The sequence below is a fragment of the Leguminivora glycinivorella genome, chromosome Z (assembly GCF_023078275.1).
Source record: "Leguminivora glycinivorella isolate SPB_JAAS2020 chromosome Z, LegGlyc_1.1, whole genome shotgun sequence".
In the NCBI taxonomy this organism is placed as follows: domain Eukaryota; kingdom Metazoa; phylum Arthropoda; class Insecta; order Lepidoptera; family Tortricidae; genus Leguminivora; species Leguminivora glycinivorella.
In genome coordinates, this window is record NC_062998.1 from 51753290 (window position 1) to 51778359 (window position 25070).

A 25070-nucleotide genomic window follows, 5' to 3' on the forward strand; every position below is an offset into this window, starting at 1 on the left:
ATTGTTTTGAACTTGATAGGTTCAGTAGTTTTTGAGAAAAATACGGAAACTACGGAACCCTACACTGAGCGTGGCCCGACACGCTCTTGGCCGGTTTTTTTTTTTAATTTGTCGATATTTTCAAGTGATGGAAATGACTTGCCAGACTATAATTTCGCTCCAATCTCCCGTCTCTCCTCTGCAGCAAATCCATACTAATATTATAAACGGGAAAAGTGTGTGTGTCTGTTTGTTTGTCCATCTTTCACGGCTAAACGGAGCGACGAATTGACGTGATATTTTAAGTGAAGATAGTTGAAGGGATGGAGAGTGACATAGGCTACTTTTTGCCTCTTTCTAACGCGAGCGAAGCCGCGGGCAAAAGCTAGTAATCTATATAACACAGTCACAGTGTGTCACTAGAAGACGCATTCAATATACATAATTTTTTAGTGACACAAATGGCTCGCCAGACTATAGTTCCTTCTCTGCAGCACTTCGATCAGCACATATAACACATTTACATACCTAGCTTTGTCAGTAGAAGGCGTAATATTCAAATTATATCGGACTTTTCTAGTGACACAAATGGCTTGCCAAACTAGAGTTCCTCCTATCTACCGTCTCTCCTCTGTAGTACCTCGAACAGCACGAGGTTAGCGTCGACGTCGCTGTCGTCGCTCGGGTGCGTCCACTTAGCCTCGAGGAGGGGTTCCCCGCCACCCTTGGGGGTTCGAGAGCGCGTGGGGGGTTCGAAGTCGTCGTCGAGGGGCACGGCGCCGGTTACGGATTTTATGAAGAGGACCTGGGGAAGAATTACTCTTGTTAGTTTAAAGTTTAATTATTTGAAACAGAGACGTTTACGAGGAGTCGGTTGTGTTCAGGTCAAAGAGGATCGAGTATTATTGAGTTACTGTCAAAGTAAAATGCACAGATGTCATATATACCATAGATCAAGCAAACGTATCTACTTAGCGTGTCAAATGAACTCAGTGAAATCCACTGAGTTGTCCGTCTTTACTCGCAGCTTGCAGCTTTCGGGCGTCAATTTTTGTAAGTTGAAGTTCGGTCCCTGTTTACAACGCAAGTCATCGTTCTTATTTTGAATTATGACAATCATGCAAAAGAGTACCATACTGTCAAATTTTCTATCTCTTTCATTTCAGCGTAACGTCAATGATTAGTAATATTACTTTCAATATATTTAAAATTTAGATTTTAATGAGGCCATTTCGAACGGTGTTTATGATAGATATCATGTTGACAATCAATCTCCTGACCGTCTCGCTCACATCAATCCTATCCTATATTTGAACAAGTGCGACCGAAACAGTCGAGTATTATTGAAGATTTTTGAATGTCTAAAATCTTATTGGTAGTTTTCGAAAACCCGCTTTTTCCATAAAGTGTTGGCGCGACGTCAAGTGGTTGATAGGCGTACGAGCAAGTACGCGTTGGATGGTCGACTACTATGCGCGGCGGTTTTTACGCGTACTTAGACCGTTTTCACATTATCCGATCCGATATCGGATGTCGGAAGGATTTCAATAGAAACAATCCAAGATGGCGCCTGTAATGTATGGGTTATCGGTCCGATATCCGATATCGGATCGGATAATGTGAAAACGCACTTACGGTGACACATAATCGAAAAAGGTCGTCGAGCCATAAGTACGCATACTTGCTCGTATCGTACGTCTATCGCCCACTTCAGACTGCGTTTCGATCGGCGTTTAGCGTCAATGATTATCAGTTCGGCTTCATGGCTTTACGAACCTTAGCTCGGACCATCGAATATGAAACTTATAAACTTGTTTATACACAAGGGTATAAAGAAGTTTATAACCAGGTGGTCCATGACATCATTGCACCAATCTGTCGCCAGCACCGCTACACTTCAACGGCCAAGTCACGTCAAGTATAAATGGGAAAGTGTGTGTGTCTGTTTGTTTGTCCATCTTTCACGGCAAAACGGAGCGACGTATTGACGTGATTTTTTAAGTGGAGATAGTTGAAGGGATGGAAAGTGACATAGGCTACTTTTTGTCTCTTTTTATATCCCCCCACTTCCTTATAATGGAGGATGGAAGTTTGTGGAGAGATTTTCGAATTTAACGCGATCGAAGCCGCGGGCAAAGGCTAGTTAACTATAATAATAAAGAAATCGCAGTAAGGAACTTTATGTAGATTTCATTACTTTTTAGAGATAAACAAGCAGCTCCATCGAGACGGCTATTTTTTACAGAATGTTTTTGGTGGGATATAACACTAACAAGGTATCTATTGTCTTAGTCCGTTTTCACATTATCCGATCCGATATCGGATGTCGGAAGGATTTCATTGGAAAAAATCCAAGATAGCACCTGTAATGTATGGGGTATCAGTCCTACATCCGATATCGGATCGGATAATGTGAAAACGCATTAAATTTAGTCTCATTAATTATTAATTATGTCAGAGTTTAGGTTTATACGAGTACCAAACGAGTAGTATACGAGTAGAAAATATATTACCAAAACAATACAAACTATCATTAATTTATTATAAAAACGTAATCCAAAGTGCCACACCTAGTCGGCCAGTGCATGGCCTACGCTGCCGATGGTCAGGGTGCTCGGAGTGACATACAAGAAACGCTGAACTATCCGCGTTGTGTCCAAGACGAAGCCTGACCGACGAAGCTAGCAAGTCTCTCTACATGTTAGCTGAAATACTGTCAAACCGTTCACTGTGATTACTCAGATTATTATAAGCAAAATGATCTTCGAATGAACTTTCTGGACAATTGAGATGCATGGGCGCAGTCGAAACCAGCTCGCCCCTTCAGCCGTGTCCCGTTGAAAATCGGAAAGATTCTTTTCCTTAGCACATTTAATGTTTACAAATTGGATTCGCCTTCTGTCACCTAAACTGGTAAATTTATGTATGAGGTCATTGGTCATACAATTATTAATTTATACCGTTATTAATTCTGTATCTCTACTCGCATTGCTACTGCGATTCTAAAATATTTAATATCCATATTATGAATATTCAATAAATCATACAATGACATTTGTGATGTATAGGTTTATTATCACTAAGTATATTATATTAATGAACAACGAAACGGATGTGACATTTTCCTAGTCCACCAACGTCATCTAGTCATTTTATTTGGCAACAATTAGACAACATGCGAACAAACTTAGCCAGCGAAGCGATCACAACTACGTCGAGGCGGACCAAAAAAATATAATTTGTAAAAATTGTGTTTTGAGCCAATATTTTGATATTAAAATAAAGTTTTTTGATAGTTATTCATATTATAATATAAAAACAAGTAAAAATATGTGTGAAAATATGTTTTTTTCCACTCCCGGGTTACGAAACAACGCCATCTAGTTTTAAAGCAAAAACTAAGCTTTTTTCAGGGGTACGCTTTTTTGTATGGGCTATATCAGTCTAGTATTAAATGGTCCTTGGTTGAAGTCAACCAAAACATAAAAAATGCCTCGTTACGTGATATTCAATTGCAACAACACAAAAATTATGAACAATCAAGAGCCTGAGACATATTTAAAATTACAGGCAAGAATCAACTTCAGTACAAAATTTGACACGCTCGGCCCGTATACAAATATATGAATTTGTTTCTTCTATCTAAATTAAGTTCTGTGGTAAAATGTGTAATCACAGTGCATCGACTGCCATCTCTCGACACAAGCTTAAAACTTTTGAACCTCCGTTTTGACAATTTGACCCATATTCTTAGCTTGATATGTGTTAAAATGTCAAATATTAATATTAGCGCCATCTAGCCGAGCGTTCCCCAAAGGTGTAACGACATCTTGGCCACCGTACCTTTTTCTCTATAGCTTTGAAGTACGTTTTTTTCTTAGACCTTATCCGTTTATACGGAGTTACATATGTCTTTGGTTCAGGTGCTAGATTTGATTTGTTATTATCAGTGATCTGTTTTTTGGATTCACCCTCGCGGGATATCAAGTAGAACAGTTAATATTGATACGACGAAATTATCTCTAAGGAACTTTTTACTCTTACATGGCAACCAGTTGAGACAAAGACATTTTTAAATTGTTGGAGAGATTTATAGTGGTTATGAAATCGCATGTTAGTAAGGCCTATTACGTTATGTACTATTTTTAGTTTAAGTTTATAATGTTAATGTCGTTGCTTTATATTTTTGGTTGAGCAATAAAACCATTTGGCATTGTGGACATTGTACATATTTTTTTGCCTTTTCTAACAACATTAAGCCCGGATTCCCGGGGCATATCCATACTAACATAATGATTGAGGTCGTTCACCCCATGTCGAATCCAAAAAACCGATCACTGGTTATTATATTTGAAATGTTGGATTTAAATAAATAAATGTATAGCCTGACAAGTTTTTATTTGACCCTGAAAGAGTGTCGCTACAGACCACTTTCATATGGCAATAATGTGCGGACATCATATAGAGGTATAATAGGGACAGCGTGTACTGGTTTCGCGTTAATATTTGTAGAAAATTAAAACATGGTTTTAGGGAATCAAAATTTAATAAGCAAGATTTTAAGACTCCTGATTCCTGTGCCTTTATCGAAGTGTACTGGGACCTCGTTTTGTACTAGTGGCAATGACGGAACGGCCTCCTTATTCCCATTAATATTTTTCACGGTAGAGCTACAGACACTTGATAAGAACAAAAACCTGTCAAAAACGCGACCAATCGACCTGTCAATATCTCACTTATACAAGCATGGTACGCGTTCACACAAGCTTAGGTGTGTGCGTAGAAACGCGCCTCTTTCATATATTTGTGCCAGTGCCTTTATGTATGAATGTATTCACCTTATGTACTATGTGACCGATGATGCCCAGTAGACACACGCCAAGGCCGGCTACGTTGATAGGGCTCAGACGATCGCCACTCACTTCCACTGCCAAGACTAGAATGCACATCTCCTGAAAACGAGAAAATATCATATTTATTTAAACTCAAATGGAATTGAGCAGGGCATGTTGCCAGGCAGAGTGATGGCAGGTGGACCAAAATGTTGACCGCTATCACTACACATCAGACAATAGCGCCCCTAGCGGTATATATAGGCAACAGTAAATCTTACCTTAAATATACCCGCTATGGACAGCGTCAGGCTCGAAGTATAAGTGACTACGAGGAACTCAGAGATCTCCATGAGAAACGCGATGGTGGCGCCCCCGGACACCTTTATTAGCGTCGGCACTAGCGCCCCTTGCGGCAGCGAGAAGAGGTACTCGAAACAGGATATGCCTGAAATTGGTGAAACGTTCTGGTTAGCTTTATTTAATAGGCAACTTGCCTGTACTTAAAATAATAATATACCATGCGCGAAATTATCAGATGATTATAAGAAAAACATGGACAGTAGCTATATTTCAATCCAATGTCTATTTAATAAGTCGGAGAGAAAGATATAAAGTAAATCAGTTGATCGTAACGTCACTCGGCACAATTTCATATTCATTCCATATTAGCAAATTGTTCAAATTAGTTTTGACAGTTGAAAAAGTAGCTGTTTTGACTAGAAGGCAAGTAGCCTATTGAATTCTTATTTATGTTCGGAAAATAAAAAATAATCATCAATCGTCTTCTAACAAACATAAATATTGTTGCTCTAAAAGTATACTTATCATCCACCCGACCATGACCGAAGACAAACAACAAGTGTTTCATAAATATCTTATCTTCCGGGGAATCCCTTAATAAATGAGCAACTTAACAGAGAAACTCGTTCACTTATCAAGTTAACATGTCATTCAGTACACGGTTCAGACACTTAAAGAACGACGCGTTTGTTTCTAAAACCTGACCAGCCGGCGTATCATGCTTCCAATTTTATCACTTATCTATGTGGATAAAGCATCCGTCACGCTTTGACAAGTAATATGTCAGTGTGAGAGTGACAGATGTCTTATCCACGTGGATAAGTGATAAAACTGGAAGCATAATACGCCGGCAGAAATATATGACTATTGTCAAGAGGGAGCACTTATTCTGATGTATGTGATGACGGTTCAGTAGGTATAGTATGAAGAAAATAGTTGTAATGGATTTCTGCTACATGGCGCGGTAGTCATTTATTTCTGGTCAGATTTTAAACCAAAACGAATGCTTTGACGAAATAAAACGAAGTCTCAATAGATATTGCGGTGTAAATAAAAACATTCACTTTTGTGACTCCATTCAAAACTTTATCGCATTGAGTCTACCTACAATTCATGTTGAGCATTGACTTATAAGAGTTACCTTGTGAATTTCTATCCTTTGAAAATCTCGCGTAAAACTTAACATATTGGGCGTACAGCGGGGTGGGGCGTGCGGCGTGCATGTCAAACAATTAAAGCTCATGCAAGTGTCCTGATTGCACGTTGCACAGGGTGGTCGCGAGCGATACCGCCCCGTCAACCGAGCGTCCATTCAGGCCTTACACTCTGCAGTCGTCAAATCGTACCGTCAACATTCTAAACAATACACTGACCTTCGAAAAGTAACGCGAAGGGCATCAAAGACAGGAACATCCAGGGCTGCACGTGGAAAACCATATCCACTGGGTTATGCAACCCTAGTCTCGCCCTCTGCATCAGTAACTGAGCGAAGGTCCATCTAAGACCGCCAGCGAACGAAGCCACCAACAGGAAGTTGAAGCCGAGTAGATTGAAGGCGGTGGCTTTGTATGTGAACATGATCAGACCGGCGGCGATCATGAACACTATGCCGACTAGGGACCATGACTGAAATGGAAAAACAATACAGTTGAGACGATTGGCTGAGATAACTAGGAGGAAAAACTCGTGTTAAAACACTGATTATGGTAATTATAAATAAAATCTCATGAAAAATGATATATAATGAACACAGCACGTTTAATCCTGGTCACGGCACCAATTAAATACAAAACGGTGCAAATTTACAGTAATTTTCTTGGATATTCGAGTCGAATAAATATACACTGACCGAAAATCTACGGATTACAATGTAATTAATAGCACGTTAGCTGATGTACTGCAGTGGTTTACTGTCAACAATTTACTTCTTAATTCTAAGAAAACCAAATGTATTCGATTTTCTCTGCCGAATGTTAAACCAATCGATACAAAAATACTTTTGAATGATGAATGCTTAGAGATGGTAGATACAACACTGTTTCTTGGTTTAACATTGGACAAAAATCTACAATGGAGTCCTCATATAAAGAAACTAGCAAGCAAATTAAGTTCAGCCGCATACGCCGTTAGGAGAATCAGGCAACTGACTAATGTTGAGACAGCTCGCCTAGTGTATCATAGTTATTTTCACAGTGTAATGTCATACGGTATTCTGGTTTGGGGCAAAGCAGCTGACATACAGACTATCTTTGTATTACAAAAGAGAGCCATTCGTTCTATTTACAACTTAGGAACACGTGAATCAGTAAGAGAACTCTTCAAAGAAATTAATATCTTAACTGTAGCTTCCCAATACATTTATGATAGTATAATTTATGTTGTTAAGAATTTAGACTGTTTCACTAAGAATTCTGATATCCATAATTATAACACTAGAAACAAAAATAAGCTTGCCATAAAGAAGTTTCGTGTCCGTAAAGTACAGAAGTCATTTGTTGGGCAATGCATTCATTTTTATAATAAGTTACCTGACACTGCTTTGAGATTACCCCTCCCAGCTCTTAAGAACTACTTAAAAAAATCATTGATGTTAAAGGCTTATTACAGAGTCGAGGACTATTTGACAGACAAACATGCATGGCCCGAACCAGAAACTACAAAAAACGAATAGCAATTAAAATAATTGTATTATGTATAGAGGACACAGTTCAGATAAGAAAGCACATCAAATATTTTATATTTTATGTTGTGTAGGTAAATTACATATTTAATGATATTGAGATTCATATTATCTTTTTCTTCTATGACAATTTGATATGTTTTCTCTGAAGAAGAACGACGTATTATTAAGCAATAATATAATTTATTGAAATTGATTTCCATAGAGTACCTAGTCTGTTCATATTCTTTGATGAATACTTTTGCATGTTAAATTGTATGTTGTTATTTAATGCATGTTAATTATAAGATGTAATGTTTTGAAAAGAAGTTGCCCGCCGAGTTTCTTGCCGGTCCCATAGTGGATACCCCCCTCCCAACTGAGGGGGGACTGAAATCTTCTCGAGGCTGAGGCGTAGGGTTAGAGCCGGCGTAGCTTTATTTGACGTTCATATGCGCATTGTAATATGCCTACTTGAAAAATAAATATTTCATTTTCATTTTCATTTTCATTTTCATTTCATTTTCATTTACAAACACTTATCAGTGTTTTTAGAATCATGATTATTTTAGTTTACTTTAACTTTTTATTGATAAATCCTATTTGCTATTAGTAGATATAAAAGAACACTCTAAGACCAAATTAAATTATTTCATAGGAAATATTTTAATTTGTGTTTTTTAGTAGACACACTACTATTATTTAACTATAAACTGAAATAAATGTCATATACAAAGAAAAAAAAAAAATGACCAAGGCCTCCAAGTATCCAGCATCGGACACTTGGAGGCCTTGGTCATTTTTTCTTTGTATATGACATTTATTTCAGTTTATAGATATAAAAGAAGTACATTTTTTTTTATACTTTGCAAAGTACTTGAGAGAAGAAATATTTTATCAGTTCTAATGACAATAAACTCTTCAGAGCATGAATAACATACAGTAATATATCCTAATTTAATGTAGATGTAGTACTAAGAACTATACATACAGCCCGACAAGTCAAGTTGTAAAGTCAGAAAGTGACAACGCTGTATAGGCTACTTGACCCTTTTTTTAAAGTCTGTCTTACATGATTAACACTTTCGCTACCAAGAACCCGACTGTCGGGTACACCGCTCGTAGAAGCGTAGCCGATTACATGGGTTTCCCCGTATGTAGCGAAAATGTCGTAGCGCCGCGTAGAGCCCGGTTTCGAAAGTGTTAAGTACTGTCCAATTAACCGAAATAAAATATTACCATATTTTATTATGACCCAATAACAGCAAAAAATATTTTTAAAGTATACTTTTACGTAATCAGGCGAAAGCAACTCAGTCATGTTAATCTATAGATTATCTGTGCAGCATGTCATTATATTCTAAAACAACATTTTCTGACTTTTAAGTATGAGGCATAAAGTTAATTATGTCAGTGATTGTTTTGACATGAAGTAAGTTCGAATTTGATGACGTCACTACATCGCTGACAGCGTTTTCGGCAAAAAAAATTTAAAAAAAAATTACACACATTTTTAATCGCAAATATGTAGTCATCATACACTTGTAATACCCAAAATCTATAAATATTGATTTTTTATGTCAAATACTACATAAGATAATCATTTATTGTGCCAAATTCGATATGAATCTATTGTCCCAGATTTCTAAGAACCTCTTTTTGACACATGACAGCGTCCACAATACGCAAACTCGCGCAACCTAATGAACTTTTAAATAAAATCCTGTAATAATATTTTAAAAAATCAAGTACTTAAAAACAATGTTTCGCTTACTTTAAACATAATCTAGCACATGTTACATTTTTGCGGATCTTCGTTAGTGAGTATTTTACGATATTAATTTATCACGCAGGATTTACTTATCATGTCATTTATCATTCATTTTTATTTTTAAACTAGTGCTGTGGCAGTCCGTCATTTCGATTGAAATGACATTTCAGTAAGTTGATAGAAATCGTATATTTGTTTAACACTTTCGAAACCGGGCTCTACGCGGCGCTACGACATTTTCGCTACATACGGGTTTCCCCATGTAATCGGCTACGCTTCTACGAGCGGTGTGCCCGACAGTCGGGTTCTTGGTAGCGAAAGTGTTAAGCGCCTCCTTGTACATAGGGCCTAATCGATTCAACCAATTCGAAATTAATCGTTAGATTTGGCCACAGAACACCCCACTAGAAGCCTAATGCAAGCGATATTGTTCGAGACGCAAATCACCAATCCTTGCGGGGTGAGGCGGGCGCGCACGGTGCTGCCATTGGTCGTTTCAAATAATGGCGCGCCTTTACTATTAGCAGTAGGGATGGGAATGGGACATGTCTATTATAGACAATGGTACCGGTACCAGTACTGTGGTGAATTTGTTTTGCAACAAATTATAATATTATAATTAAATTATAATAAGGCCTAGTTACCCTTCGGGTTGGAAGGTCAGATGGCAGTCGCTTTCATAAAACTAGTGCCTACGCCAAATCTTGGGATTAGTTTCCAAAGCGGACCCCAGGCTCCCATGAGCCGTGGCGAATGCCGATGCCGGGATAACGCAAGGAGGATGATGATTGTGATAGCACCTCAATAAAAATCATTCTAGTAACTAATAACTAAACTGTGCATTTTTACTTACGTTTACTAAGTTAAATTACCAACTAAATATTCTAAACTAATCAATCAACTAAATAACACTACAGACTCTACAGATTCTAGATAATTATTCACAATTACAAATCTGCTTTCTTTTATATTTCATAAAATGGTAGCACATGGTACGAACGGCAGTACGAAGTTCCCGCAACAGACATAAACTAACATGGCCCCATCCCTAGTCGTTTACGTGAAAGGGATAGCATATCGCACTGTTAACTAGGCAAAAAGGGATGGACGCGCCTCGGCGCTGCTCAGTACAACCATATTGACCAGTATAAATGAACTCCGCGGATAATAAACAATATTCAACAAAATAATTAATTTGACTTAACTGTGGAATGTTATTCCATCTTTTTTATATGTTGAAGTGTTAGAAGACTTGCCACACCACTTTATGCTGCAAGAGACCATTGTTTGCAACCAAATTTGATTATTTAAGATTTTTTCCCGAGCGGACACGAACACTGTTAGCGGGTCGTATACTTGGGCGCTACTGATCGGTGTCGCACGCGTTCAAACTTTTATAAACCTGATTTGTCGTATGCTTGGTGACCGCGAGTCGCCCTGTAAGGGCCGTCTTGTTGTATTGGTCTGTGGATTTGGCAAACGATACATCTTAGCCACATCGCGACATACTTCAAAACAAATGTGTCAAAAATGTGAACTTACAGATCCGGGACAATAGTAGCCTATTGTCGTTCTTTGCAAATCAATACTTCAATGAAGCCTGCTTAATTTCTACAATATCTCATCAGTATCTAAGCACACTAGTAGCCAGTCTTCAAAACCGGCTCTATCCTATTAAAAACTTGCCGACCAGACTAATTTTAAGTATACTTTATGCATATTATTTCAAGTGGCAAGGCCGCAGGCACGCGTGTTAAATATTCATATCTGTACTGGTTACATTTTACATTTACATATTAATGAGGGAGCGGTTTCAGGACAGATCGAGTGTGAAATTTTTGCGACAGAGGTGATTAAAGTCTGGCCAGAAATATGTGACTACGCGCCATGTTGCGGAATTTCATTAGAACTATTTTCTTGAAAGAAAGAAAGAAAGAAAAAATATTTATTTGGTATAAGAACAGTATAGGTACAACACAATACAAATAGAGTGAACCGGTATACCAAATAGGATGCCGCTCAGCGTAGACCGTGTCTAAGAGACACGGCACTGATTTTCAGGGCACCCATAATTAAAACTAAACTTAAAACTAAAACTAAACTTAAAACTACTTATAACAAGATCAAAACAGACCATACAAGGAACATACAGATCTAAAACAGAGAGAGAAGAAAAATCAAGTATCAGGACTCATTCATAAAGAAAGAGAGAAAGATAGTGCATTGGTTATAATTTAGTTATGAATGTGGCCGCTTAGTACTATTGTTGTTGGATTTCAATATCGAATTAGGGTTTCTTATTTCTTCATACTACGAGTATACTGAATTGTCACCGCGTATATCAGAATAACAGCGCCTTTTGCAACAGGCTCTAGTTGATAGCAGTGGCATGCAATACCTGCTGTCTACCGTTAGCCACGCACGGCGATTAAATCATCTGAGTCATGGATGTTTTCTATGTATATAAGTATTTATATATTATATATATCGTTGTCTGAGTACCCACAATACAAGCCTTCTTGAGCTTACCGTGGGCCTCAGTCAATCTGTGTAACAATGTCCTATAATATTTATTTATTTATTTATTTAAATCATAAAAATGGTGATGGTAAGTTATCTGTAAAAGATAGAGATATGCCATCGCCGTATCGTAGACCTATATAAGGGTATACGTAGTCTTAATTGATAATGCCTTCTATGACATTAATGAACTCCTTGAAATATAATATTTAGCGCGATAATGTTTTTAAATTATATAGAACACATTTATAAATTTTATAAGTTAATTCTTAGAGTAATAGGAATTACTTAGTTTAATGAATGTTTATGTTTCTGACGTGTTATGTATATGTACAATATCAATAAATATGAATATGAATATAGCGACATTAGCGACCCTCCATCCAAGGCGGAAACGGAATTCATTGGTGGTTTTAGATGGTAGTCCTACACTGGTTAGTCCGTCATCGCCCCTGGTTTCATGAGCGATGATGGACCCGGACCGGGTGGCATGTGTAAACGCATTTCCCCAACGTAAAAAAGACCTATATACTAAGAGCGTAGACAAATTATAAGATCATACCATCCCGTATGGGATATTTAATCTATGATACGAGATATAATTCAGCCATACATTGTTATGTTATATCTCAAATGTTATGGGCAGCGTGTTTGATTATAATCCCTTGAGAATTTAACAAAAAAACCTTAAACATACACCTAAACCTTCCTCAAGAATTATTGCCCCACTGCTGGCGGCACCTTAGTTTAGGTTCTTTATAATGTATTTATATGGTTTTGTAAGTGTTTTTTATATTAACCTAAACTCTAAAATGAATAGAATAATAACAAAGCTAGTCTACCCATCAACAGAGTATAAATAAACATGTCGAGACAAACGCCCACGGTGTTTGGTGCCTTTGGTCTGACGTCAAACTCTCGTGTCTATTAAGTACAAGGCAACAAGTAAAGAGGAACCTTTATTATAACCCTATCTTATAGCGACGTAGAAGGCTTGCTTTAGATAGCAAAATGTGTCGCAAAAAGCAAATCGAGACAGTAACTAATAAGTTTTTGCCAAAATTTCTTTTCTTTCTTTCAACACTCATCTACCTACTGCTCTCCGAGACGTTTCTAAAACCCCCTTACTCGATGGGGATACGACGTTTCATGACAGAGTTCCCTATGACTACCTTTCTGCTCCATCATCAGGTCAGCTCCATGATACCATAATATTGCCTTGTCACGTGATTTACATGTGTGCAAAAATTCAACTTAATCGGAAACCGGGAACTGGGTCAAATTTAGCTTCTACGTTTTGAACTTTTGACGCACACTAACAAAGCAAGTTGAATAAAAGTTTGTAGTAAAGAGTACTATCGTACAGTATAGCCTCTCTCTGCCTCCCGCTAAAGTGCCGCCCTACACCGCTCTCGGTAACCTCACAGTCACCGGCTGTCAATGACGCGAAAAGCCAGTCTTAGGGAAGTACTATAGATGAAAAAAATGTATGGAAAACTCATCACATAGACAACCTAACCAAATAAATAATGCAATTCCGCAAATAAATTCATTTCATTTCAATTTCAACGGGGGGATTGCTGTCTTATCTCACTCACACAAGCATTTTACAAGATTGGACTGTGTGCCAAGGAACGCGTTTGTTTCATATATTTGATCGCTATTGTCCGAGCTGTGGTTATATACTCTGTCAAACAAGTCTGTCAGTAAATAAGAACAAAGAAAACTATAGGTATCCTTTTCTACAGTGCCCTAAAGAAAGGGATGCATATAGTTTTCTTTGTTCTTATTTACTGACAGACTTGTTTGACAGAGTATAGCTCAACCTTTTATGATAGAAACAACTTTTAACATACATTCCGACTGATATAAAGATACGATAATATACAGGGTGGAAAAATCGAATGCCACATGGATGGCAATTACCTTAAATATTGTAAATAGCACATTTTGTGTAAGGGACACTTTCCTTTGTTTTTAAAAACAATAAATTCTGCATTTAAGGATTTATGAAAAATCGCTTGCCTCAGTCGGGACTCGAACCGGTCAAATGTGACAAAAAATAACGTGCCGTATTTTATGATGCAGATTGAAAGGGTTACTGATAAGGTTCATTTTTCTCTAAATAACAAATACAATCAGAATAACGGAAGGCCATGAAAATTTGGCACATTATTTGGCACGTTATTTTTTGTCACATTTGACCGGTTCGAGTCCCGACTGAGGCAAGCGATTTTTCATAAATCCTTAAATGCAGAATTTATTATTTTTAAAAACAAAGGAAAGTCTCCCTTACACAAAATGTGCTATTTACAATATTTAAGGTAGTTGCCATACATGTGGCATTCGATTTTTCCACTCTGTATAATATAATTGCATTAGAACTATTTTCGTATTAAACTGAACTGTCACCCCATACATCAGAATAACAGCGCCCTCCTGACAATCCATACATACATACATACAATCACGCCTGTATCCCATAAAGGGGTAGGCAGAACACATGAAACTACTGAAGCTTCAGTGCCACTCTTGGCAAATAAGGGGTTGAAAGAAAACGAAACTGTGACATTGCAGTGACAGGTTGCCAGCCTCTCGCCTACGCCACAATTTAACCCATATCCCATAGTCGCCTTCTACGACACCCACGGGAAGAAAGGGGGTGGTGAAATTCTTTACCCGTCACCACACAGGCTACTAATACATACTAATATTATAAATGGGAAAGTGTGTGTGTCTAGTTTGTTTCTTTCACGGCAAAACGGAGCGACGAATTGACGTGTTTTTTTAAGTGGACATAGTTGAAAGTATGTAGAGTGACATAGGCAACTTTTTGTCTCTTTCTAACTCCTGACTTCCCTAAAATGGGGGTAGAAGTTTATAATGGAGCATATCGCAATTTTCCGAAGCCGCGGGCAAAAGCTTAGTAGTCATGTATTTCTGGTCAGGGTTTAATGCTGCTGATTTTTATGGGACAGACACACGGACAAGAAACTGAAGAATTACGTTATGTATAGTTGGTAGGTAAACATACCGTCACTACTTTGGAATAAGCACAAAATTAAAATTTTGAAAAAACCCCCGAATGCGACATAGTAGACCGATTTTCATGAAACATGGCTAAGAACACTCCCGACTAACTCAGCTTTCAGACAAAAAAAAACTAAATCTAAATTGGTTCACCCGTTCGGGAGCTACGATGCCACAGACAGACACACGCACAGACAGACAGATAAACAGACAGACAGACCCGTCGTTTTTGCGTCGGGAGTTAAAAATCTGGTATCTCACACTGCCCCTCAAAATGAAAACGCAGTAAGTCTCTATGCATTCCATACATGTTTATTATTATTATTATTATTCAATTATAGGCGAGCAGCTATTCAGCTGATGAGCCTATGTCACACAGTGTCTCATGATTTATAGTTAGCAAAGTCATGTCACTATCTTATTATTTAAAAGCCACTTGTCTAGTCTGTTTTTAAACACATTCACTGAGGGAGCAGTAACAACACTATCCGGTAAACTGTTCCAAGCCGCTACAACACGATTGGATAGGGAATGATATGCAGCTTTAGTAGTAGTAGGAGTGCGAATCAGTTTTAGGCTGTGACCTCGGGTCTCGCGGCTGGTACTTCTCATAGCGACTACTTTGTGAATGTCGGGGAGGTTGTAACAGTGGGTAACAATCTTGAAACATTCGATAAGGTCTCCTCTCGCTCTCCTGTCCTTAAGCGTGGGCAGCTTCAGTATACTTAGCCTTTGCTCGTAAGGTAGGCGTCTCAGCTGGAAAGGCATCTTGGTGGCTCTTCGCTGCACACTCTCTAAAAGGTCAATGTCTTTGACAAAGTATGGATTCCAAACTTGGAATGCATACTCAAGCAAGGGTCGTACATATGTTTTGTATATTTTCCTAAAAACTTCCACAGATATGCATTGAAAGGACCTTTTTATAACATACAGGAACGAGTTTGCCTTTTTTACTATATTGTTTATGTGCTCACCCCATTTTAAGTCGTTGGTAACTGTCACGCCAAGATCCTTTTGAGATGTCACTGCAGCAATTGGGGAGCTTCCTATCATGTATTGGACCATAGGGTTTCTTTTACCAAGGTGCAGAACGGCACACTTATTAACATTCAATTTCAATATCCACTGCGAAGTCCACGTCGTTAACCTATCCAAGTCGGCCTGCAGTTGACCAGAAGAAACATGTTTAGTTCAGTATTCTTTTCATTGACAGAATACATTTTCTTATTCTATTGTATCGAAAAGCTTTCAAGCTCGACAAGTATCTTATTACTAAAAGCTTTTAGTATTAGGTATATCTATTTAAAACTATCAATGAACTGTAAGGTCATAATGTCATAAATATCACTTTGCGTTCGCCATTAAAACAAAGCAAAGATATTAGGTTTACAAATAAGTTTAGAGTTACCTATATGGTTATAATAAAGAGTACTATCGTACAGTATGGCCACTCCCGCTCCCAGCTGAAAGTGCCGCCCACCCCCGCTTACCTCTCAGTTACCGCCTGTCAAAAACGCGAACAGTCGACCTGTCATATTTCACTCATACAAGCATAGTACGCGTTCACCTACGCGAGCTTAGACTGTGTGCTAGGAACGCGCCTCTTTCATATATGTGATCGCCAGTGTCCGAGGTGTGCTACGGGCATGGCGGATGTTGCCTCTGCGTGCGTCCCATGACACAGGTAAGGGCAGCATCCGCTTGGTGTACCCGTCACATGTAGTAGTAGTAGTAGTAGTAAACACTTTATTGCACATAACAAATTAAATAAAAAAAAAAACATATATTGGGGACACCTTACACAGATCAACTTAGCCCCAAACTAAGCAAAGCTATGTACTATGAGTGCCAAGCGACGATATACATACTTAAATAGATAAATACATATTTATATACATAGAAAATATCCATGACTCAGGAACAAATATCTGTGCTCATCACACAAATAAATGCGCTTACCGGGATTCGAACCCAGGACCGCGGCTTAGCAGGCAGGGTCACTACCGACTGAGCCAGACCGGTCGTTAATCAACTGAATCATTATATCGCATAATTGGCCCTATGTTTGACTGATAGAGAATGTCTTTTGCATTAAGTCCGCCATTTGTACATTTTGTTTTGTGCAATAAAGTTTAAATAAATAAATAACAGTAAAGAGTAAGAAATAAATATACCGATAACCGATAATTATCGACCTCGAACTCCAGGAAAAGCGTTAGAGCAAAACATAGTACATTACATCAGAGGCCGGGAAAATGAGGATTTCCGGCCAAGTGGGTATATACGGTCGAGCGAGCGTGCGAGCGAGGCCGGATAGGGATACGAGGCCGGGAATCCGTTTTCACGCCGAGGCATGTATAGTGCTTTTCTCAAACATACAATGAAATAAAAAAAAATGCTCTAAAGGACAATATTTTATGAAAAAAAGTTACTTTGCAGGCCTAGGCCTAAAAAATAATATGAAATCCCTTTACAGTCCTCTCGAGTTGTTGCGCCCAAAAAGCGATACTTCCCAGCCCATTTTAAGGAACGTAAAGACAATATTTCATTGCATGTTTGAGAAAAATAATTTCCTGTTAGATAAACAAGCAGTTAGAGGAAAAAATGAGGACGCTTGACAATTCGTTGCGTTTTTTAAAACAAGCAAAAACACGCGATTGTGATGGCTGATCTTGGTTTTATTAACTTTATTAGACATAGGTAACTGTTTAATAGAACATTTATTTGTTTTACAAGGGGGCAAAGTTTTTGCGCGTATTGAACCGCGAGCGTAGCGAGTGGTTCAAGAAGTGGAATCTTGAGCGTTGCGAGGGTTTCAAGGCACGAAGGTTAAACAAACTTTGCCACCGAGTGAATGAAACACAAATTTTTTTACCACACCGACACGAACAAAATAGTCAGTATTTTATAAAACATCAAACTAAATCAAATCCATCAATTTATCCAATAATTATGATTCAAATCATCATTTATAAGTAACTTAAGACACGAAGTTAAAATTGGTATGAAATTACTTTGCACTCTTGTGGATAAAATGCAATTTCGCTATCTGTTTTCGAATAGCAAAATAAGCCTTTAACAGTTGGTGTGGTGAAAAATTATTTGATCCTACGACCTAATGTATGTGTGTAAATAGTTTAGTCGGCTAACAAAGCGACACTTATACATAAAATAAAAAACAAAAGAGAGATGGCGGGACGTTTATTTTCCGTACCCACGTACCGCAATGAGTGGAGGAAGGAAGGGGAGGTCTTTATCCAGCAGTAAGACACAATTTAGGATATTAAAAAGAAAACAATGATTTCCTATAGATAGGTCTGGTATAGTAGGGAGGCTATTGCACAACACCCTGCATTTTCTGATTAAGCACTGAGACTTGGCACAGTTGTTCCTTGGGTGGCCCTGAGTAGATAAAGACCGGGAGGCATCGAGAGCCCCCCTTACCCCCCCGGCTTCGAGGTTTCCGCGACTGTACGATAGTACTCTTTATTATACTGTGCTGAAGTAGTTTAAGATACTAAGTTACTAACCTTCCTCTCCAGACCGAGTAAGATCGCGAAGCCGAGTATGAATATGATGGTGGTAGACTTCGTCATGGTGTACAACGAGATGGTGACCAGCTCCAGTCCCCAGTTAGAGAAGCCCACGTCTATGCCGCTCGCGAGACCTGGGAGGATAGAGTTTTGTCAATTTTGTATTTAATACTAGGATTTTTCGATAAAAATCCAGAAGTTACTTTACCAATCCGCGAATAGATCCGCTCAATCAGTGCTAACAGTGTATTTTTTAGTTTTTTTACGTGAAATTAATTTTCCCACCCTCAAACTCCAAAACTGACTACCGACTACAGCCATGTTGTTGGTCAGTTTATACGCGGATTAGTAAAGTAATTTCTAGATTTTGATTATCAGTTATTTCCGCAAAGTAACAACTGCTGTGTGCGTTGGTGTGTGTGAGTATATGGTACCTGTGGGTGCCACGGAGCGCACGCACGCCATGAAAGCCTGAAAGACAGCACGAGCTGTGTGTTGGTGTCTGTGAGTATAAGGTACCCGTGGGCGCCACGGAGCGCACGCACGTCATGAAAAGCAGCACGAGCTGTGTGTTAAAGTGTGTGAGTATAAGGTACCTGTGGGCGCCACGGAGCGCACGCACGTCATGAAATTGAAAGGCAGCACGAGCTATGTGTTAGTGTGTGTGAGTATAAGGTACCTGTGGGCGCCACGGAGCGCACGCACGTCATGAAAGGCAGCACGAGCTGTGTGTTAAAGTGTGTGAGTATAAGGTACCTGTGGGCGCCACGGAGCGCACGCACGTCATGAAAGGCAGCACGAGCTATGTGTTAGTGTGTGTGAGTATAAGGTACCTGTGGGCGCCACGGAGCGCAGGCACGTCATGAAAGGCAGCACGAGCTGTGTGTTAAAGTGTGTGAGTATAAGGTACCTGTGGGCGCCACGGAGCGCACGCACGTCATGAAAGGCAGCACGAGCTGGCTGGAGCCTGTGACGAAGTGGCGCGCGCAGCGGACACACACCGAGAGACACCATTTCACTATCAGGTGGTACATCACTACCGTTAGCGGGTAGCGGAAGTCCTGGGAAAGAAAATTTTGGGTGTAATTTTGTTTTTAAGGGGGACTGATAGGGAACTTGCCTGTATATAATATAAAAAAATTATATCATATAATAAATTATAAGGAAAATATCGACAGTAGTTATTTTTAAACCTCATTTAAATTTAATGAGTCGGATACAAAGATATTAAAGTAAGGGCTGGTTTTTCAATCGCCAGATAAATAGTATCTGTCAGATAAATGTTAGCTGTCATTATCATTTATACGTGTGGAGAAAAGGATAGTGATAACTTTATCTGGTAGATATATTTATCTGGCGACTGAAAAACCGGCCCTAAATGAGTTGAACGTAACGTTACTCAACTCGATTTCATATTAATTCCGTATTAGCAAATCAATTGAAATCGTTTTGAAAGTTTTTAAAAAGAAGCGGATTTTAAGAGAAGGAAAGTAGCCTAAAGTTGTTATAATTTTTTATCATGAATAAATGCTTTATATCCGATAGTGAAAAGGCTAGGCATAAGATTAAAAATATAACTAAGGATTATTAAGAATTCATTAAAACAATATCCATGATTTACAGCTAAAATACTCAAATGAATAAATAAAGGTATACTATTGTAGGTAATCTACAAAGAAACATGGTCGTAAATAACTATTTTGACGGCAGTATGTGTAAACATGAGTTTAACACTTAAATAAACATAAAGTCAAATAGCTGAGAAACAAATTAATGACAACAATCATTAAAACACCGCATTGCAATACTAATTTTCTTGCTGAGGAAGTAAGGTACATTATTTCTATTTGAATTTATAACATGTTTGAGGAAATTTTTACTAGCGGTTCGCCACGCGGCTACGCTTCGCAGGGTAGTAAATCGTAAAAATGGTGATAGAAAGTTTTCCGTAAAAGTCAAAGATTTTCAATGTTATTGAACATACATACAGATGTAGTGCGAAAAGATTTGCCTTCGTTTTGTTACGGAAACGTACGAACGTGCCATGCTATTTCAGTCAGTGTCAGTACAAGATGTACTGACATTGACTGAACTAGCTAGAACAAATACGAACGTTTCCGGAAAAATACGAAGAAAACCCTTTTCGCACTGCATCTGTACATACATATGATCACGCCTGTATAAAGGGGTAGGCAGAGCACATGAATCACCAAGTTTCCGTGCCATTCTTGGTAAAAAGGGGTTAAAAGAAATCAAATACAATAGACATAAAAAGCAAACTTATTGATCATAAGAAGCAAATAAGCATACAAAAATCTAAATCGCGAACTTTTTTTGTAGACCGTTTATGATCTGTAGTCCTTGCAAATATAGTACAGTTTGCTTTCTTTTTTTTTCAAACAACTTTGCTTAAAACATGTGAAAATACACTAATATGGACATTTTCGCGACGAGGAATCACCAAAAATATATTTCCTAAGGTATGTAAAGTTTATGTTTTTCCTAGTCAGAAACACGAGCCCGTTCTACGACAAAAAACAAGAGATAAAAAAATGGTCCCAAAATTTTCTACAATTTTGCATTCTTTCCACCGCTGTAACCGCTGTACAAAGTGTTTGGAAAATGGTAACGAAGTGGAAAAATTAAACTTGGGAAGTCTTGGGAAGGGCTCGTGATTCTGAGTAGGAAAAACATTAAATTTACCTATTTTAGAAAAAAAAACAATCTTTTTTCGCGAAAGTGCCCATATAATAAAATAACCACAAAATTAAAATTTAAAAAAAACCCGCGACCGCGACACAGTACATCGATTTTCATGAAACATGGTTAAGAACACTCCCGACTAACCGCACTTTCAGAAAAAAATACAAAATCTAAATCGGTACATGCGTTCGGGAGCTACGATACCACAGACAGACAGACACACACACACAGACAGACAGACAAACAGACAGACACGTCAAACTTATAACACCCTTTGAAAGATGAAAGTACCTAAGCCTAACTTCCCAGCCACGACATTGGTCTAAGCGCGACAGCGGTGAGCGGGAGCCATACGTGCGAATGAAAAATCCCATCGCTGTGTCTCGCTCCAATGTATGGCCGCAGCTCGCCGCTGTCGCGCTCAGACCAATGTCGTGGCCGGGGCGTAAGATATTTTAATACTTGTAAAAGAAGATAAACAAACACCTCCCACACTGTTTTATTCAAACATATTATCTTGCAAAGCGTGGCCATAAAGATAACACCTTATCAGTTAGTCTATAAAACCTGATATGGCGCCGCACATGATTGGTATATTTTCTATCACCTACTATAGAGAAATTTAACACATTCATTAAAAAGAACCCGACAGTCATTTTGTATTAAAAATGAATAGGAATAAGAATAGTACATTTCGATACAAGTGCGAAAAAGAGGAAGTTCGAAACGAGTGGCGATAAATTAAAACACGACCGAAGGGAGTGTTTTAAATCGACACGAGTTACGAATTCCCTTTTCGCACGTGTATCGAACGACTTTTTCAGTACAGATGGACCTCCGAAGTTTCGACCTGCCATATAATAAACCACTTCTCGCACTAGTGCGTAAAAAAAACACCATCTGTACTGAAAAAATTTTTTCGTTGATTTTTTCTATGTATAGATTTTTCTAAGATACATAAAAATTATTATACCTACTTATATTGGATAAGACCTTTTGGTATCATCTACACATTAAAAAAAATAAACATAGACTGCAATTCCATACTGTATGTGGACATTTTCGCAAGATGAGATACGAAAACTTTTTTTTTTAAATAAGTAAATTTTGGTTTTCCTACTCAGAATCACGGGTTCTTTCAATCCTGCTAGGTGAAAAAAAGCTTCCAAAATTTCATTTTTTTTTTTTTTAAATATAAATATTGGGGGACACCTTACACAGATCAACTTAGCCCCAAACTAAGCAAAACTTGTACTATGGGTGCTAAGCGACGATATACATACTTAAATAGATAAATACATACTTATATACATAGAAAACATCCATGACTCGGGAACAAATATCTGTGCTCATCACACAAATAAATGCCCTTACCGGGATTCGAACCCAGGACCGCGGCTCAGCAGGCAGGGTCACTACCGACTGAGCCAGACCGGTCGCCATATTTATCCACTTCATTATCATTTTTCAAACACTTTGTTTTTTTTAATGAAATAGGCAGCAAACGAGCAGACGAGCCGCCTGATGGTAAGCAATCATCGCCGCCCATGGACATAAGCAACATCAGGGGAGCCACTTATGCGTTGCCGACCTTTGAGAACCCTAAATACCTTCTTCTTGAAGAACCCCATATCATAGCGCAAGGGAAACACCTCAGAAGGTAGCTCATTCCACAACTTGCACGTACATTACATACGTTCCACTTTGTACAGCAAATACAAAGTGGAAAGTATGTGAAACTGAAACTGTGGAATGAATTGTCGCCAGCGGTATTTCCGGACCGATACGACCTTCAAACCTTCAAGAAAAGAGCGTATACATCTTAAAGGCCGGCAACGCACCTCCAACACTTCTGGTGTTTCGGGTGTCCATGGGCGGCAGTGATCGCTTACCATCAGGCGACCTGTCTGCTCGTTTGCCTCCTATCCGATAAAAAAAATGCAAAATAATATAACATTTTTGGACCATTTTTCGTCCCTTGCTTTCTCTCTCTGGGTTTGTGATAATGAGTATTAGGAAGACCATGAAATATTTTTTTCAGTACAGATGGTGTTTTTTTTACGCACTAGTGCGAGAAGTGGTTCATTATATGCCAGGTCGAAACTTCTGATGGCCATCTGTACTGAAAAACGTCGTACGATACACGTGCGAAAAATAAATTCGTAACCAGTGTTTTAATTTATCGCGACTCGTTTCAAACGTCCCTATTTACGCACTTGTATCGTAATGAACTATTCTGTTATCTCTTTTCGCAAAAATAGCCAATTGCAAATTTCATTATAAAACTGTTAATTAGGTAATTCATAACCATGCATATTTACAGCTGGGTGTACATACATATTTTAAACTATGCTTAATTAATAATCGCAAAAGCAGCTTGAGGGAATAAAACAATAACATAATAATACATTACAATACAAGTGCAGAAAAAAGGAAATTCGTAACAAGTGGTGATAAATAAATAAATAAATATTATAGGACATTCTTACACAGATTGACTGAAGCCCACGGTAAGCTCAAGAAGGCTTGTGTTGTGGGTACTCAGACAACGATATATGTAATATATAAATACTTACATATATAGAAAACATCCATGACTCAGGAACAAATATCTGTGCTCATCACACAAATAAATGCCCTTACCGGGATTCGAACCCGGTGATAAATTAAAACACAACCACACAACCGAAGGGAGTGTTTCAAGTTGACACAAGGTTCGAATTCCCTCTTCACATGTGTATCGTAAATATGGCCCTTTGAAGTTTCAACCTGACAAGAAATGTAAACTACTTTGCAAACTAGTGCAGAAAAAACACCATCAGTACTGCAAAGTTCCGGTATGGGCATTTATTTTTGTGATGAGCATAAACAGTTGTTGCTGAGTCATGGATGTTTTCTATGTATGTATTTATTTATTTAAGTGACAGGGGGTCACAGACTCGTATAGGCCCTTTTGACACTTTATAAAGAAATGTACGGGGTACACCGAGCGGATGTTGCCCTTGCCCATAACAGATCTTATTTATTAAGTATTAGATTTTAGTTATTATTTATTTTGTTGAAAATTTTACCGTTACAGTATATGAATTCATGCATACTTGAAATTGAAATATGGTTTTAGATAAGGCTCCCTACTTTTCATTTAAATGAACTATGTTAAATTATACTTAAATTTTTTGGGTCTAGGAAGTTCTTTAAGTCAAATGAAAAGCAAATAATGAAAATAAAACTAAATAAAATACATAAAGGAAAACAAAATTATGATTTTAATGAGCATAACGGGATTAACAAGCGCTTTATCACGTTCAGCAAAATAATCTAATTCATACGGATATTCGCTAAAATCAAGATATAGGTGCAAATAGATAAAAAAACATGAAACCAAGATAATACTCGGTGCTTACCTTTAATAGCCATCTCTGGTAGAAAGTCAGTCCGATCGAAAGGGAGAAGTACAGAAGAATTAGCCCTAAGGACAGCAGGCCCTTCTGGCACCAGACTTCAGACCATTTCTTCTTAGGTTTAGCAGTCGTTACATCTTCTTCCACTTCGGCTTTGGTTGACAGCTGCTCATATTTTACCCCTGGCATGGCGGCCGCAGGACTGTCCGGGTATCCCAAACTCACTCAGCTGCATAGCAGCTACTAAATGCAATAAATAGGAACTTTAATAATTTTTTGTATTTTATTTATTTCGTTTACTCCCTGTGTTCGAAGGGATAGAAACGTCACGTATGACGG

The 25070-nt window shown here is 38.2% G+C and overlaps 1 protein-coding gene across 1 annotated transcript; it reads right to left on the minus strand.

Annotated features, from left to right (window-relative positions):
- Positions 1-25070, minus strand: LOC125240697 (solute carrier family 35 member C2). The gene is made up of 7 exons (XM_048148715.1): positions 24735-25070; positions 19538-19688; positions 18625-18761; positions 6488-6740; positions 5093-5259; positions 4818-4931; positions 1-784 (listed from the first exon to the last, which is right to left on the minus strand). The coding sequence occupies exons 1-7, from the start codon at positions 24918-24920 to the stop codon at positions 593-595; spliced, it is 1200 nt and encodes a 399-aa protein (XP_048004672.1). The 5' UTR covers positions 24921-25070; the 3' UTR covers positions 1-592.